Here is a 15,115-nt window from a genome sequence, read left to right on the forward strand (position 1 = left end):
TCTACTCATTAAGAACTTCCAGCTCCAAGTGCCCTCGCAATATATGAACTTACTAAGCTTTATTAAGTCTTTAAGAAGAAGTTGGTGGGAGGGAGGCAGTGTTTTCCCCGTTTTGAAACCAACTTGTCGGGAAATGATGTGACTTTGCCAAAGTCACCGTTAAAGCAAACATGTCTCCACACTCCGGGCGTTTGTGCTTCTCTCTTGTCTTGAAGAAGCTTCACATCTGTCAACTATGGCCACTCAGGGTCCCTCTGCCAAAAAGAGGTCTTTCCAACCCTTCTACCTTTAAGGCCCAGTTCAATTGTCACCTCTTCCTTGAAGCCTCCCTCAATGCCACCTCCTCCTCAATAATAAAATATTGACTTGACTTCTCATGCCCCACAACCCGGAAACATGTAAGCCATTTATTATGCTTATTTATGCTTGCATGTTTTTCTCACTGCGTAGTTAGTTCCTTGAAGGCAGGACCATCCCATGTATATGACTGTGTGCCCAGTATATTGCAGACACTAAACAGGTGTGTGTGTGTGTGTTTGTGTGCACGCGCGCGCATCAGTGAGTGATTGAGCCAACTATCTGTAAGTAGACCCTACACAATCATCTCATAAAATGCAAATGAGGTTTTCAGGAATGCCTCCATAAAATATGAAGGTTTATAGGAGTTCCCTTGTGGCCCAGCAGGTTAAGGCTCCAACACTGTCACTGCGATGGCTTGGGTTGCTGCTGTGGCTTGGGTTTGATCCTTGTCCTGGGAACTTTCACATGCTGTGAGCACAGTCAGAAAAAAGTAAATAAATGAGGAGGTTTATAAAAGAGACACCCTTCTCTATGGCAATGGTTTACTTAGAATTCAACTTCATTTACAATTAATTTGGAGACTCAGAATCTAGACTTGCCTTTTGCCTACTCTCCTTTGTTTATTGGTTCATTTTTTTTTACCCATTTGCAATCTATTGAATACTAATATTCCTGGCATTGTTATATCTCAAACAGAAAGTGATAGATGCAAAAGCAGCATTTATTGTGCACCACGCAATACAAATCTACATGGTTACGTATAAATCAAATCACACGTGCACGAAAGAGGTTTGTATGCTTTTTGTTGCCTATTCTGTAAGAGGTTCAGGGCAACCCATCTCTACCCTAAATGGCTGTACAACTTAGATAAACCTGATTTCTACCTACCACTTGATAAATATTTTTCAGCGCTGCACATAAATTACTTTTCCAGTGTGTGTACATCTTTGTAGATCCTGTCACCATTGGGTAGAATCGTGTTGATAATATCTCACTTAAGAAAAGCCCAGTGGAAACAAATCCAACTAGGAACCATGAGGTTGTGTGTTCGATCCCTGACCTGGCTCAGGGGGGTTAAGAATCCGGCATTGCTGTGAGCTGTGGTGTAGGTCGCAGACGCCACTCAGATCCTGCTTTGCTGTGGCTGTGGTGTAGGCCTGCAGCTGTGGCTCGTATTAGACCCCTATCCTGAGAACTTCCACATGCCAAGGGTGTGGCCCTAAAAAGAAAAAAGGGGGAAAAAAAGCCCTGTGCAATTACACCAAACTCACCTGAACAAAAGGATGTTCTCATTCCCTGGTAAGTTCCAAAAATCTGTAGTGGCTTTGGAGCAAAAGACAAGAATACACATCTGTTTCTCAACTTTGGTGGGAAAGAACAAAGCCCCAAATATTCAGAATTCAAAGACGAATCCTAAAATATCCAAGAATGCCTCAACTTGAAGTGTGAGACTTTGCCATGCCTCCACCCCGTTTTTAATGAGCAGGTATGCTTGTAATGTCCTGGATTTCATTCCCTGAAGATGAAAATTCAACATTTTAAGAGTAATTTCAGGTGGTTATGAGCTTAACAGAATTGCTGCATTATCTCAATCACAGGGAGAATTAGAGGCTCTCTCTGGATTTTCTGAGTGTCGCCAAAGACCCTATAGAGAGAGTGCACATTGGAAGTAATAGTTGGCAAAGAATCGGAATTTTTTCAGCAAGACTGGATATTCAGAATGTCAATCTTTTTTCTTGTTGGCAAAATTGGGCTATTAAATATATAAGCTTTCTCTAGCAGTTTCCTGAATACGTGCTAATTTCCAGGTTAGTCCTATACAAAAGGGTGAGTTCAAGCCACTGCCATGATCTTGTTGCTTTATCAGGAAATCGAGGGAAAAGGGGTTGCCGGGGGGGGGGGGGGAACATTTGCTTTTCAAGCCACAAAGAACTTCCAAAAGTTGCCATTCAGTAAGGATAGAATAAAAGTTGGAGGGAGCAGAGGTCAGTTTTTAAATATCCAAACTGCATCAATGTGCCTTATATAACTGCTCGAAATACTGAATTCTTTCTCTTCTTTTGAGCACACGTCTGAGATCTTCTTAGCCAGCTCTATAAAGAATGCACGTCTACTCACATTACTTAGCATCAGCGCTTGTCACAAGTCATGCTCTCATCAGGGGAAGCTCCTTAAGAACATCTGCACCTACACAGCCAAAATAATGCCCAAGAAGCAATAGAGACCAAAGGTAGCAATGGAGGAAGACAGAGCTGGTCTCAAACGTTGGGAGCAGAGGGCAAGAGAGCAGGGGTTGGATAGACCCGAGGACAGATAGGAATCAAAAGGAGACTTTACCAGGTGATGGGCAGAAAAAAACAGAATCCGCTCTTGGCAACTGAAAGTAGCTCAAGACTGTGAAGGAACAAAGCAAAGCAGGAGGAAGAGTCAGGGGTCCATCTCAATGTCAGTCACAGGCAGTGGAGCAAACGCATTGCTTATACTTGGTGGTCAAGCCTTGTCCATGAAGACCCTCAGAACTGCTCAGAGAGGGGAAGTGACTTGCTCTAGGCCAGGCAGCAGATCCCAGGTCCTCTTCATCTTGTACCCATATCTGTCATTGGAAATGTTTAAATAGAGTCTAGGAGAATATCTGTCAAGAATCCTCTAGAAGTGTTGGGCCATGGGAGCTCTGCCAAGCCTCTATTTTCCATGACTTAGCAGTAAAACCACTTCTTGAAGTTATCTGCATTTTCAGTCTTGAGAAGAAAGTAGGGCCACAATTTAGAGAGCCACTGTGCAAAGCAACTCTTCGATTTCACGTGCATTTCCACAGACCAAATGTCTTCCTGCCTTTTTCTTTTCACTCTCGAATTCAATATTAGTTTGATATTGTGCCATTTCTGGAGGATGCATAGAATGCTTATGACCCTTACTGGTCTAAATTGTAATACCATAAGGAAGGAGGCACAATCAGAACATTAGGTCTAAATGTGAAGATTTGAAACTCAGCTGTTGTCTTCTTAAGATCGGCTCCAAAAATCTGACCTGAACAGCATAGGAAGAAAATGTTTCCAGTATTTATTCCACTTCAAGGACCAATATTTTGACAGAAAAGAACCCCATCTGTCTTTTCTGGGTCATGTCCTTAATACAGTGTCATCCTGTGGCCAAGAAACTCCAAATCTGAAGCCAGAGGGGATAGTGCAAACTCTTTAAATTTTTCATTCATTTCCCAATCGCCTGAGAAACTCAACAAAACTAAGCAGTGTCTGTTTGAACTTTTAATGAATCTCACTTCCTACTGTTTTTTTTCACCTGTCATAGTTTTTCCTACAGAATACCTATGTATTTGTCTCCTTGATGAGTGATGTAAAAAATACCATACCATAAGAGTGGAGAATGTTATCTGGTAGCAGACAACACAGTATTGCTGAATTTCCTGGGAACCTCTGAGAAAGCCCAGAATGCCAGGCTGGTTTTAGATTGTCTTATGACCCAAGCCCTTGGCAGAGGGCTGGGTGACAATGGTGTGGAGTCAAAGTCTGCTCTGGGTTCACTGATAAACTTGCATGTAACAGGACACTGCCGTCATCCCCAAGACCTATTTAGATGGTTCCAGAAAGAACACATGTTACAAGTGATTTCTCCAAGCACTCTAGAACCTACCAAAACATTACATTATAGACAAGGACAATACAAGGCCCCAAAAATAAAGCCAAAGAGTCTCACAGACTCAGGATAAATTCTAGTGGATAGGATACTACAAGCCATATCAGAAGAACAGGATTGAGTTCAAGCTTCGACATCAATCCAGCAAGGAGAGGAAGCATGTCAAGTGTCTTTAGCCTCCTCGTTGAACTAAATGGCATCAGTAATCCCTAATTCCTTGAGAATATTGAGAAGATTGTATTCACATTAGAAAAATAAGTAGCCCTCAGAGACTTCAGAAATACTTTAAATACTCTTCTGCAGACTATCTGGCTGTGTTTTCGGGTAGAAGTTGTGAACAGGTGTGCTTGCAGACCTGTTCTAAAGCTGGAGGCATGTCTTCCATTGCATGTTAACATGGTGAATCCAGGGACTTGGTGCTATAACAAAAGGTTATTCTTCTCTAGAGTAGAGCTTGATGAAGTCACCATCTCTGAAACCAAATTATTCAACCCTCAGGTTGCAAAAATGCTATCTAATGTGTGGTGCATTTCCCTTAACTTGACCAAAGCAGCCTTGTTCATAAGGCCAAAATGAGGCTACCTTTGTTTCTTTAAACAGATTGTTTTCCAAAGCCAACAAATGACCTTCAGCCTATAAAATATTCACATTGTTTTTTTCCCCCCTCGACATGTATTATTTAATGGCTAGTCCTTTAAATATTAACCATCTTTTTTCTGAAGCTATGGTATATATTATTTACATCCAGTTGCATTATGTTTCCATACAGATGAAATAAGCACACTGGAATCTCTCTGAAGTCATGAGCAGATAGGGTATCTGGGCAGGTGCACGCAACAGGTATCCAGGGAGGTGAATTCTGGTCCCAGCTTGATTGAGGGAGGACAGCAGTGGGTCTTCTGACCGTTCACATCTCTCACTTCACAGGGAGGATCCAGAGGAAAGAAAAGGTCCAGGGTAGATGGGCCTCAGGCAGCAGATAGACAGCCATGGTCAGAGTCTCTTGGAAAAGATCAAATATGCCCCACATAGAACCAAAGGGAATAACCAAGTTCAAAAACACTCCCAATCAAAATTTAACAGGTCACTTGCTTAGAAAACCAAAGGGAAGGTACTGGAAATGGTGCATCTTTATAAGGACAGGAAAGGCTGGGTCAGATGGGCTTCGTTCCATTTTTAGTTACATTTTCATGGTTTTTCCCCAAGCCCAGATTGCCTCGGAGAGCACCAGGGCACTTCCATCATACCTGTGTAAATTACCCCTCGAATTACATTCAGGATGGCAGGAGACTAGAATCCCAATTAGAGGATTGGAGGGATCATCTGAGATCCCCCTCTGGCTCAAAGGGTAATCAAGTCAGGGGAAAGTTCTTTTTTTCAGAAAACCTGACTGAATTTGCCCATCTCTTCCTTACTCTCCAAAGGAGAGTCCAGAAGGCAGTTGCTGGCAGATAATCCATCATTTTCAAAAGCTTACTTCCTTTGGCAGATAATTGGCAATGTTGTTCACGTATTTATTCATTCAACAAATATTTCTTAAACACCCAAGACATGCACAATGCTGTTTACCAAATCTCTGAGGTAGAGCAGATATTCCCCAGGAGTCAGGAAAGCACAGATGCTCCTTAGCAAAAAGAGGAGCTAAGGACAGGGTGGTAGCTACCGGCAATGGCGTGGGCATGGATAAAATCAGCCTGTTGTTGGAGGCGAAAACTTGGGAGGACATGATACAGTTTTTCTTTTCTCCTTCTGGATAGAAATGACTAATTATCCAGCTTCCTAATAGTCCCTATGGCAGAATTCACCCAGCACCAAGAAAGCAAATATCAGCCGAGACGTATTTGCTTGGGACGGGATATGGTTTTGCCCAGAAAGGAATTTTCCAGACAAATTGATGTCAGTGCTCCCATAGCCTTTTGCTTGACTATCGTACTTTCTCTGTGTCTCTTTACCCCCTCCTGGCCAAGGGAGCTAAGACCCTTTCAAGAGCAATGACTGTTCCTCCATATTTGTATTCCCAGGGTGCAGCATAAAACCTGACTTACAGAAGGCATATAAGAAATGTTTCATGGATGAATGCCAGCAACAAAAGGCTTTCATCTTATTTAACCAATGTATTGGAACTATTTCAAAATCATAGTACACTTCCCTATCTCATTAAACTGATTTCATTGAATGTTTTTGCTTGCTAAGTCACTGATTCAAAATATATTGGCATTCGCTGTTCTATAGGCCAGTGAGCGCCATTGTTTTCATTCTCACATCTCTACCAGCAAAAGATCAGATGCATAGACACCTAGTATGTTTATAACTATTTATGTGTAAATTATATATAAGCCCTGCTGAAGTAGTATATTCTGAAATTTATGCAAAAGATAGAAACTTCCGAAGAGGGAGATAAAACATAGAACTCTATTATTTTTACTTTGTATCAATATTTTGCAGATGTATCAAGAGTGAGGGAAACATCATGCCTGCCCTTTTATTGTTGTTCACGTGTGCTTGCAGTAGTTGAAAAGAAAGAAAACCCGCGTTTCTTTGCAAAAGTCATTTTAAGTCACTGGCCCATTTAATGAGTTAGTTAAAACACATCATCTAATCCATAAATGCATTTAACCAGCACATATGAGCTGTGATAGACTTCACTACCTCAGGAGCAAGCTAATGATGGGAAAGGAAGGTGCCGTTTCAAACCTTCTCCCAATGTCTTACTCTTAATGGCCACTGTTCTATGGACTGTTTGAAGGCGCATCAATCTATAGATGGATGAAATCTTAGGAAGGCTTGATTCCCCTTGTATTTTTATATTTAAATAATAGAAACTGGAGTTCCCTGGTGGCCTCTTGGTTAAAGATCTGGCATTGACACTGCTGTGACTGGAATTCGATCCTTGGCTCTGGGAACTTCTGCATGCTGGGGGCACAGCCAAAAAAAAAAAAAGGAAGAAAGAAATAGAAGTAAGCATGGGTTTGTCTTGGGTCACATTGAATTATCTTTCCCGCCCTCAAGGATGTTTTTGATGCCCCTCCACCAACCCAGCACACATGCACATTGGAGACCATGACTATAGGCAACAACCTTATTAAGCCTAGAGAGTAAACATGGCAATTCTGACATCTACATTTGAATTTCAATTTCATCTCTGCCATTTACTAGATCCGTGGCCAGTTTTTCCACCTCTCGAAACCCCCATTTCCCAGTTGCAAGCAGACAGGGCTGTGAAGCTGGAAGGTAAGTGCCTTAGCTCCATGAAAGCTCCAGTTGCTCCCAGTTGTCGGTCAACTGCTGCCCTGGGCTGAATGCAGCAAGGCTCTTAGACACCATGTGCCCTGAGAATAAGCCATGTCTTCTCCCAACTTTTCTTTCTTTTTAACTTTTTTCAAAAAATATTGAAATGGTTGGAAAAATAGCAAAATTAGCATCCATCTATTCTTTGTTCAATCGTGGCTGTCTTTTTCCGCTATGTTTAAGTTAAAGACCACAGAACACTTTGTCTCTGAATCTCACCTTGAGAATCTTCTAAAAGCAAGGACAGTCTCCCACGCAACCACCATACCATGACGACACTGAAGAATATTAATCAGAATTCAATAATATCACCTACTATTTATTCTATATTCAAAATTCCTCAATTATCTCAAAACTCCCACTTATGGCTTGGTACCCACATCCAAGAATTCAGTACCTTGCATTTGGTTGTTATGCTTTCAGAGGTTTTCTTCATTTACAACCATCTTCCTTTCTTTTTTTCCTTCCTCTTTTGAAGAGTCAAGGCCCGTCCTCTTTTATAATTACATGGGATGTGTCTGATCATTTATTTATGGCATTATTTCATTTGTACCTCTAACCCCAATATTTCCGGTAAAACAGAAGTTAAGTCAGAAGCTTGATGAGATTCGGGTTAAATGTTGGGGGCCAGGTGACCTCTTAAATGAACGGATCCCACAACAGTGTTTGGACCGTCCTTCTCTCTGCTCTTTGTTTTTGCTCATCCCTTTGTTTTTAGCTATCCCTCCACCTTGTCAGCTATCTCCTTTTGTGGAATTTTAAAATTCTGTAAGGAGAGTGTGAAAAACGTACCACTGTCCCTTTATAGGCAAGTATTCAGACCCTTGACAGGCTTTAAACTAAGAGTGTCTGCCTTTACTGAAGCCTGTAGTTGAAATTGTCAGAAATCAGAATCAAGTCCAGATTAGTCCTATAAGAGGGCTTACATGTTCCCTCTGGATCCCAACAGTATGTCTTTGGATCAGATTCCTATGACCTAACAGACATTGCTGTTTAACTTTCACCATCTAGCAATAGCATGGATGAAAAACATTTAGTACACAGGTATTCCTAATAGTATATTATTCCTAATGTAACATTTGATAAATGGTAAATATAATTAGCAAGTATTGGAAAGAGTTCATTTGTCCTAGAATTGCTTATTCGGGAAGCAAGGAAAAGAAATTGTGAATTCCACATTTGATCCCAGGCCTTTGCCCCCATCAGGTTTGTATTATTAATGAATGAGGGCTCACTCTTGTTGTCATTAACACATTACTACCAAGAGTGACTGCACACATACAGCTTAGCACACTGTTGTGTGTACTTACGTTTCCAGGAAAGAAAAAAAAAAAAAAAAACAAAGCCAAAAAACAGAAAGCCTCAGATCTGGAGCTATAGCACAGGCAGTGCCATTATTATTCAAAAAGACAAAGCAAGGAAAATGAAAAAACTATTTCTAAATGGTGTGAGAATTGAAAAACTTTCTTGGTACTAAACAGCAAACCACAGTCATTGAGCAGTTCTTGAGAATCAAAGGCATATTCCTCTCCAGTGGCCAATAGTGCCGTTTTTTTCAGCTGTCGTCCTCACCAGCCCAGTCTGGAAGGGAATTGGACGATGTTTTGGTGCAGAATGTTAAAACAGCATCGGCATCTCTTACTGCTCCTTTGCAGTTATTGCCTTCAATTGCACTATGAAAATGCCTGGCTTCTGAAAGGCCAGCGTGAGCATGACCCGATTATAAAATGTGCCATGGTGAATGGTCAGAGAGGACCCACCCTCCTCGCTAAGCCAGACACAACTCCTGGGAGGATCCCCAGTGCCTCCTTAACCTTTGGAGACCAGAGCCCACATTGTATGACAACCACCCCACCCGGCCGGCCCCGCGTCTACTTTGTGTTAGCGATTCGGTCTAGGACCTTGTAATAGATTGGAACAATAACTCATTTTCTCAATCAACATTTCTTGAGCACCTACTGTGAGCTGAGACCTGTGTGCCTAATTTATCTTGGTTTGCCTAGGACTTTCTGGTTTTCATGCTGAAAATTCCGTGTCCTAGATTCCCCTGTGTCCTGGGCAAAAAGGGATGGTTGCCCCACCCCCCAACCCCTTCCTTCTAAGCCCTGAGGAGAAAGACTAAATTAGAAGCCTATCCCTGCCCCCAAGAAGCATGGGGCCTTAGAGAGAATCAGGAAAGTAAGCCAATTACAAGGGATCGGCGTGATCAGTACTCAGAATCATGAACAGGGCCCTGGGGGACACAGAAAGTTCAGTCCAAATCTAACTCGGGTCCAGAGAATGCACAGTGAAAGACACTGTGCTTAAGTGTGAGTTAAAGAAAAAGAGCAGCAGAACGTACACCCTCAAATCTGACAAATATTAAGAGAGAAGATACCAGTGGGATGTCATGCAATTTTATTCTTTCCCTCTGTCTCAGAATACATGTATTTGGTTCAGATTCCCACAGCTTAACGGTGGGATTTCTGTATGAAGTAAGCAGAAAAGAGAATGTTCATTCTCAGTGTATTTATTAGGAGACAGAATAAAGCTTGCAATATTTCCATCCCTGAAGCTCCTGGTCGTTTTCCAAACTAGCTATGAATCTGTCGTGCTTGTTTTTCCCTCCAGGGTTTGTGTTTGAGGACAGTATGGATCAGTGGCCCAGGAGGGGTGTCCCAGGGTAGAGGCTAGGGACACTGAAGTGGCTGAACACATCAAACGGGAGGAATCTTATTTTTGATGTTTTCAGAAGTTCCTGTTGTGGCACAGTGGAAAAAACAAATTCGACCAGTAACCATGAGGTGGCAGGTTCGATCCCTGGCATCGCTCAGTGGGTGAAGGATCCGGTGTTGCCATGAGCTGTGGTGTAGGTTGCAGGTGCGGCTCGGATTCTATGTTGCTGTGGCTGTGGCGTAGGCTGGCAGCTGTAGCCTCCGATTCAACCCCTAGCCTGGGAACCTCTACATGCCACAGGTGTGGCCCTAAAAAGAAAAAAAAAGAAATTCAAATTTACTGAAAATTGCATTTTTTGAAAAATGTCCTACCTTCATCTAGACTCACCAATTATTTAAAATTTATCACATTTATTTTCTCACTCTCTCTTACTCCATACGTCTCTAGGCATTTGTTGTTGTTGTTGTTGTTATTATTATTATTATTATTCCCGAACTATTCCAGAATAAGTTGTGGAAATCATAACTCTTTAATTGTAAATACTCCAGTATGCATCTGAGACCATGACAGTCTCCTGTATCCCCAAAATATGAGTTCGTATTTGGGAAATTCAACACTGAGACAATATAATTATCTAATATAGATTTCTGCCAACTATGTCAATAATGTCCTTTGGAGCAATTATTTTTCCAATCTAGTGTCGAATCCAGAACCATCCGCTGCGTTCGGACGCCATGTCTCTTATTCTCCTTAATCTAGAAGAACTCTTTGGCTTTTCTTTGTGTTTTATTGCTGACATTTTTGAGGAAGTCAGGCCAGTCGTTTTGCAGAAGGTTCCTCAGTTGGGATTTGTCTGATGTGTCCTTGTGATTGGATTCAAGGTGTGAATTTTAGCTACGTAGGTGGTGCAGGCTTCTTGTCCCATCACATCAGGAGGTACCCGATAGGAATTTGTTAAGATGGGAGCTGCCAAGTCTCTGCTGTAAAATGACCAGTTTTCCTTTCATAATAGTAAGGCATCTGTGGGGGATGCTTTGGAATGGTGTCGCTGTCTTGTGCCCCATCAAACTTTTACCCAGTACTTTTTGCGCTTCTACCAGATCGCTAGGACTGCACAACCACCAAGTGGGTGGCTTCCAACAACAGCAGCTTACGTTCTCAGAGTCTGGAGGCTGGAACCTGAGATCCAAGAGTCAGCAGAGCTGTTTCCCTCTGAGGCTGTGAGGGAGAAACTGTCCCATTGGCTTCCGGTGGCTTGCTGGTTAGCTCTGGTGTTCCTTGGCTTGTAGATTCGTCTCTGCCTTCATCGTGGCATGCTGTTCTCTGTGTGTGTGTGTCTGTCTGTCTGTCTCTGTGTCCAGATTTCCTCTTTTTATAAGGACAAGATCATAGCGGAGAGGGCCACCCTCATGACCCCATTTTTAACTTGCTCGTCTGCAAAGACTCTATTTCCAACTAAGGTCACATTCACAGGTACTGATGGGTAGGACTTCAGCATCTTTTGTGGAGACCAGTTCAGTCCACAACACCATCTATTGACGATGCTGACTGAGGTCAATTAATACTATGAGATGGCTGCAGAATGGTGATTCTTCTCTCATGCTCTCAACATTTATCGGTTGGTGTTTTGGGGGAGAGGGGGGTGGCTGACGGTTTTTAAATAACGGTTAAACAGAGAATGTCCATCCATCTATGGTGGGATAGACGTTGCCACGTATCTTTTAAATAAAAAACTTAAAAAACAGTAACAGTATGCACACACATCTGTGCTGGGAGGGGTGAGCAGAAAAGGACAGGCATTATGGCAACCCCCTTAGCCAGTCAGATTGGCTGGAAGGAGAACCAGGGGGCAGCCTGAGGAGCAAAGCCAGCACAAAAGGAGGAAATCAGAGAGTACAGTTTTCAAGCTACCCTGAACATTTGCTGAGTGTAAGGTACTCCTTGACACGTCATTACCCACGGATTCCTTTTATGCTCTGAAACAAAAATGACATCACACTACTATGTACCAGGTTCTTGGATTCAGCATTCTGGTCATCGTTGGTACTTCATCATGAGCAGACATTTCCCAGGACTGAGGTCTCTTGTCATCATCAGAACCACTGATGAGCAAGGGCCAAAAACTATACGATTCTGGAACTTCTGAGAAATATATTTAGGGACAACATGAAATGTCAGAGATGTTTTATTTCTTTGCATTTACTGTTAAGCCTGACAAAAGATCTTTGGAATTTTTTCTATACTCCATCCACGGTAAACAGAAACTTTCCAAAATCAACCAATCACAAGCATCAGTGGTCCTCCCTTGTAGGATGCTGTATCGGTTTGCTAGGACTGTTGTTAACGAGCACAGACTGGGTGGCTTAGACCAAGACATGTATTGTCTTATAGTTCTGGAGGCTAGAAGTCCAAAATCAAGGTACTGGCAGGATCAGTTGCTTCTGAGGCAAGACTTGTTGCTGTGAGGAAAGGATTTTTTCCAGGGTTTCTCCCTGGCTTGTAGATGCATGTCTCCTTCTTCTGCCCCTTCCCATTGTCTTACCTCTACGCATAGCTCTGTGTCCAAATTTCCCCTTTTTATAAGAACACCAGACATATCAGATTAGGGCCACCCTCTGTGTTACCCTCTGTAAGGTAATTTCCTTACCTCTGTATCTCCAAATAAGGCCATATTTTTGAGATACTAAGGATTAGGGCTTCAGCATATGAATGTTAGGGGAACAGAATACAGAATAGGAAATCAGGGTTGCAACTGCATGAACCTAGATTCTAATTAGGGAGCCAAAATGATACTGAATCTCCCTACCCTGTCTACAAAAAAAAGAGAGAGAGAGAGAGAAGTTAGTGCTGAGCTTGCAAACACAAAGATGCTGGTACTCTGCTCCTCCCGGCTATCCATCTATCAGGCTGTGGCTTTTACATTTAACTGTATTTGCAATGATTCCTTTGCTTCAGCTGCTAGAGATTTTTAAGTGGGTCTGGACTGCTGCTGATCATCCAAGAGTGTGCTGGGTGGGCCTGTCAGTTGGTCAAGAGCAGAGGTTACCACCTGCTGAATTAGCGACAAGATTCATTCCTCAAAAGAAACAAGTAGCCACGTGGGGAAAGTGTTGTATCTCTTCATGTGGTGTTTTAGAGTCACTAATCTGACATCCAAGCACATGAATCCTAGAGACTATATTTAGGGCATTTGCAATAGGGAACACCTATTTCTCCCAGCTGGAGAGGGACCCAGCACCTGTTGAGATGCTCCTTAATTCAAAGGAGGGGAGAAGAGGAAAGATGGAAAACCAAGAGCCAGTTACTTGAGAACTCTGCCAGGAGCTAGAGGGAGATGGAGGAAGGAGGAAGTGAGGCTTTCCCAGGCAATAAATCCTGCAATGTGGTATCTCTGTTAAAGTCCAGCTCAGACTCTCTACCCCTCACCTGCACTGTGTAGAAGTGGGTAGAAGTGGATGACGCCCGTGGAAAATGTTCACTCTCTCTCCTTGCTTTCTTGGTCAGGTCACAGACATTAAAGAGAAACTGAAGCTCTCTAAAAAGGTCTGGTCGGCACTGCCCTACACCATCTGCAAGGACGAGAGCGTGACGGCGGGCACGTCCAACGAAGAGGAATGTTGGAACGGGCACAGCAAAGCCAGGTGAGGGCGACTGGCCATTCTGATGGATGGGGCATTGCTCACCCAGCCTGGGGAGGCTCTCCTGGCACCACTCTGCAGACCTGTTTATGCAAAAGGCAGCGGAGGGTGGAGGGACAAGTCGTCACTTAACAGGCAGCTGTTCAGAGTGACGGGTTTGATGGGCACCTGGGAGCACTTACTCTCAAGGTGCCATTAAGCATGGAATCCTTGTTCTGAATGTCTCGCCTCTGGATGAGGACGGAGGGACGGTGACAGATGCCGGGTTACGGATATCCTGAGATCACAAAGAGCTTTTTATGTTCACTTAATGACTTTAAGGTAGCGGAGCTATTTTTATCCACAGTTAAATTTGCACAGCTTACTGGTTTTTTCCATCACAAGTTAATCAGGAAGTGACAATTCAACTGTAATTTTTTTTCCACCCTTGGAGGAAAAAAAAAATATGGAAATCTCATTGAAAGGGTAAGGGGGAAAGAAACTAATAGACACCCAGAGAAGCCTTCTTATGGATCCTGTGCTTTGGAAAGTCCCATTGGAATCTCCGAATGAGAGATGGCTGTGTTCTCATTTTGCTGCTCTGCTGCCCAGTGCTACCAGTGCGGAATTTCTGAACTTCTTGATTCAGCCCAGAAATGGGCTTGGCCTGAGTTTTCCTAGGGTGCAGTAGCAGGAACTGTCTGGGAGTTGGAGGGCAGGGAGGACTCTGCTCTAGCGCTCCACCTGGGGGATGCAGGTGGGCAGATCCGCTGGCAAATTGGACTCAAGGAATCTTTGGGGATCAACCAGCAGGTGGAGAAGCTAAGAGGTGGGTTTGCTCTGGCATCTTACTGGGCAGTTTCAAGCATACGAAGTAGATGTAATGAAAAGGGAACACGAAGATCTGTGGATATTAAGTTCAGAAGGCAGCAGTGCAAGCGGGGTGCTCATTGGTATCATTTCTTCCACCACTGACGTGCATGTGCTTAGCAGCTCTTGGTAATATTATGTGCCATGCTAGCAAGAACTTAGCAAGGTGAAAACAAGACCGCTGTAGAAAGAACTGTAGTTATTTCAAGTTACCCACAAATATCCATGCCTGAACCTTAGATGGTGAGGGTACAAAAAGACGTTCATGGTATCGACAAAATGCCCTTCAAAAATGTTTAGTAATTTATCAGTGTCCAGCCTTTAGGAAGGAGACCTTGGGCCAGTAAATTCAGCTACGAATTAACAGCCTCTAATGAGTCTTTGCCTAGTGACTGTACAAAAAGACAATGTAAAGGATGACCAGATGGCCTAATGAATAAAGTGGCTGATGTTCCGAGCTGCTCTGTTGCCCACCTGTGTTTACCCTTTAGCTTTGGCCAACACAGAGGCTGTGTTTTGAACTACATTCCCATGGATAGTTACACAGGGCACTGGGTATTAGTGCACATGCAATTTCTTAGCAAAGGAAATTTAAAGAAAGGTTTGGGGGAGGGCTAGGGTGGGGCTATACTCCATCAGGAAAATAAATGGAAAAGATAAAGACCATTGAAGTGAGAGCGAGAGGAACCTGGAATGTTCCAGCCACATTCCTCACTATGCAGTCGAAACTTGGA

At 43.0% G+C, this 15,115-nt stretch overlaps 1 protein-coding gene across 1 annotated transcript in view; it reads left to right on the forward strand.

The window, feature by feature from the left end:
• GPC6 (glypican 6) overlaps positions 1–15,115 on the forward strand; it is a 1,121,514-nt gene that overhangs the window by 1,083,707 nt on the left and 22,692 nt on the right. The window contains exon 7 of the mRNA XM_047755763.1: positions 13,399–13,535. Coding sequence (XP_047611719.1) covers positions 13,399–13,535 — 137 coding nt within the window. The remainder of the gene's footprint in view (positions 1–13,398; positions 13,536–15,115) is intronic.

This window comes from Phacochoerus africanus, chromosome 13, assembly GCF_016906955.1.
Source record: "Phacochoerus africanus isolate WHEZ1 chromosome 13, ROS_Pafr_v1, whole genome shotgun sequence".
Taxonomy (NCBI): domain Eukaryota; kingdom Metazoa; phylum Chordata; class Mammalia; order Artiodactyla; family Suidae; genus Phacochoerus; species Phacochoerus africanus.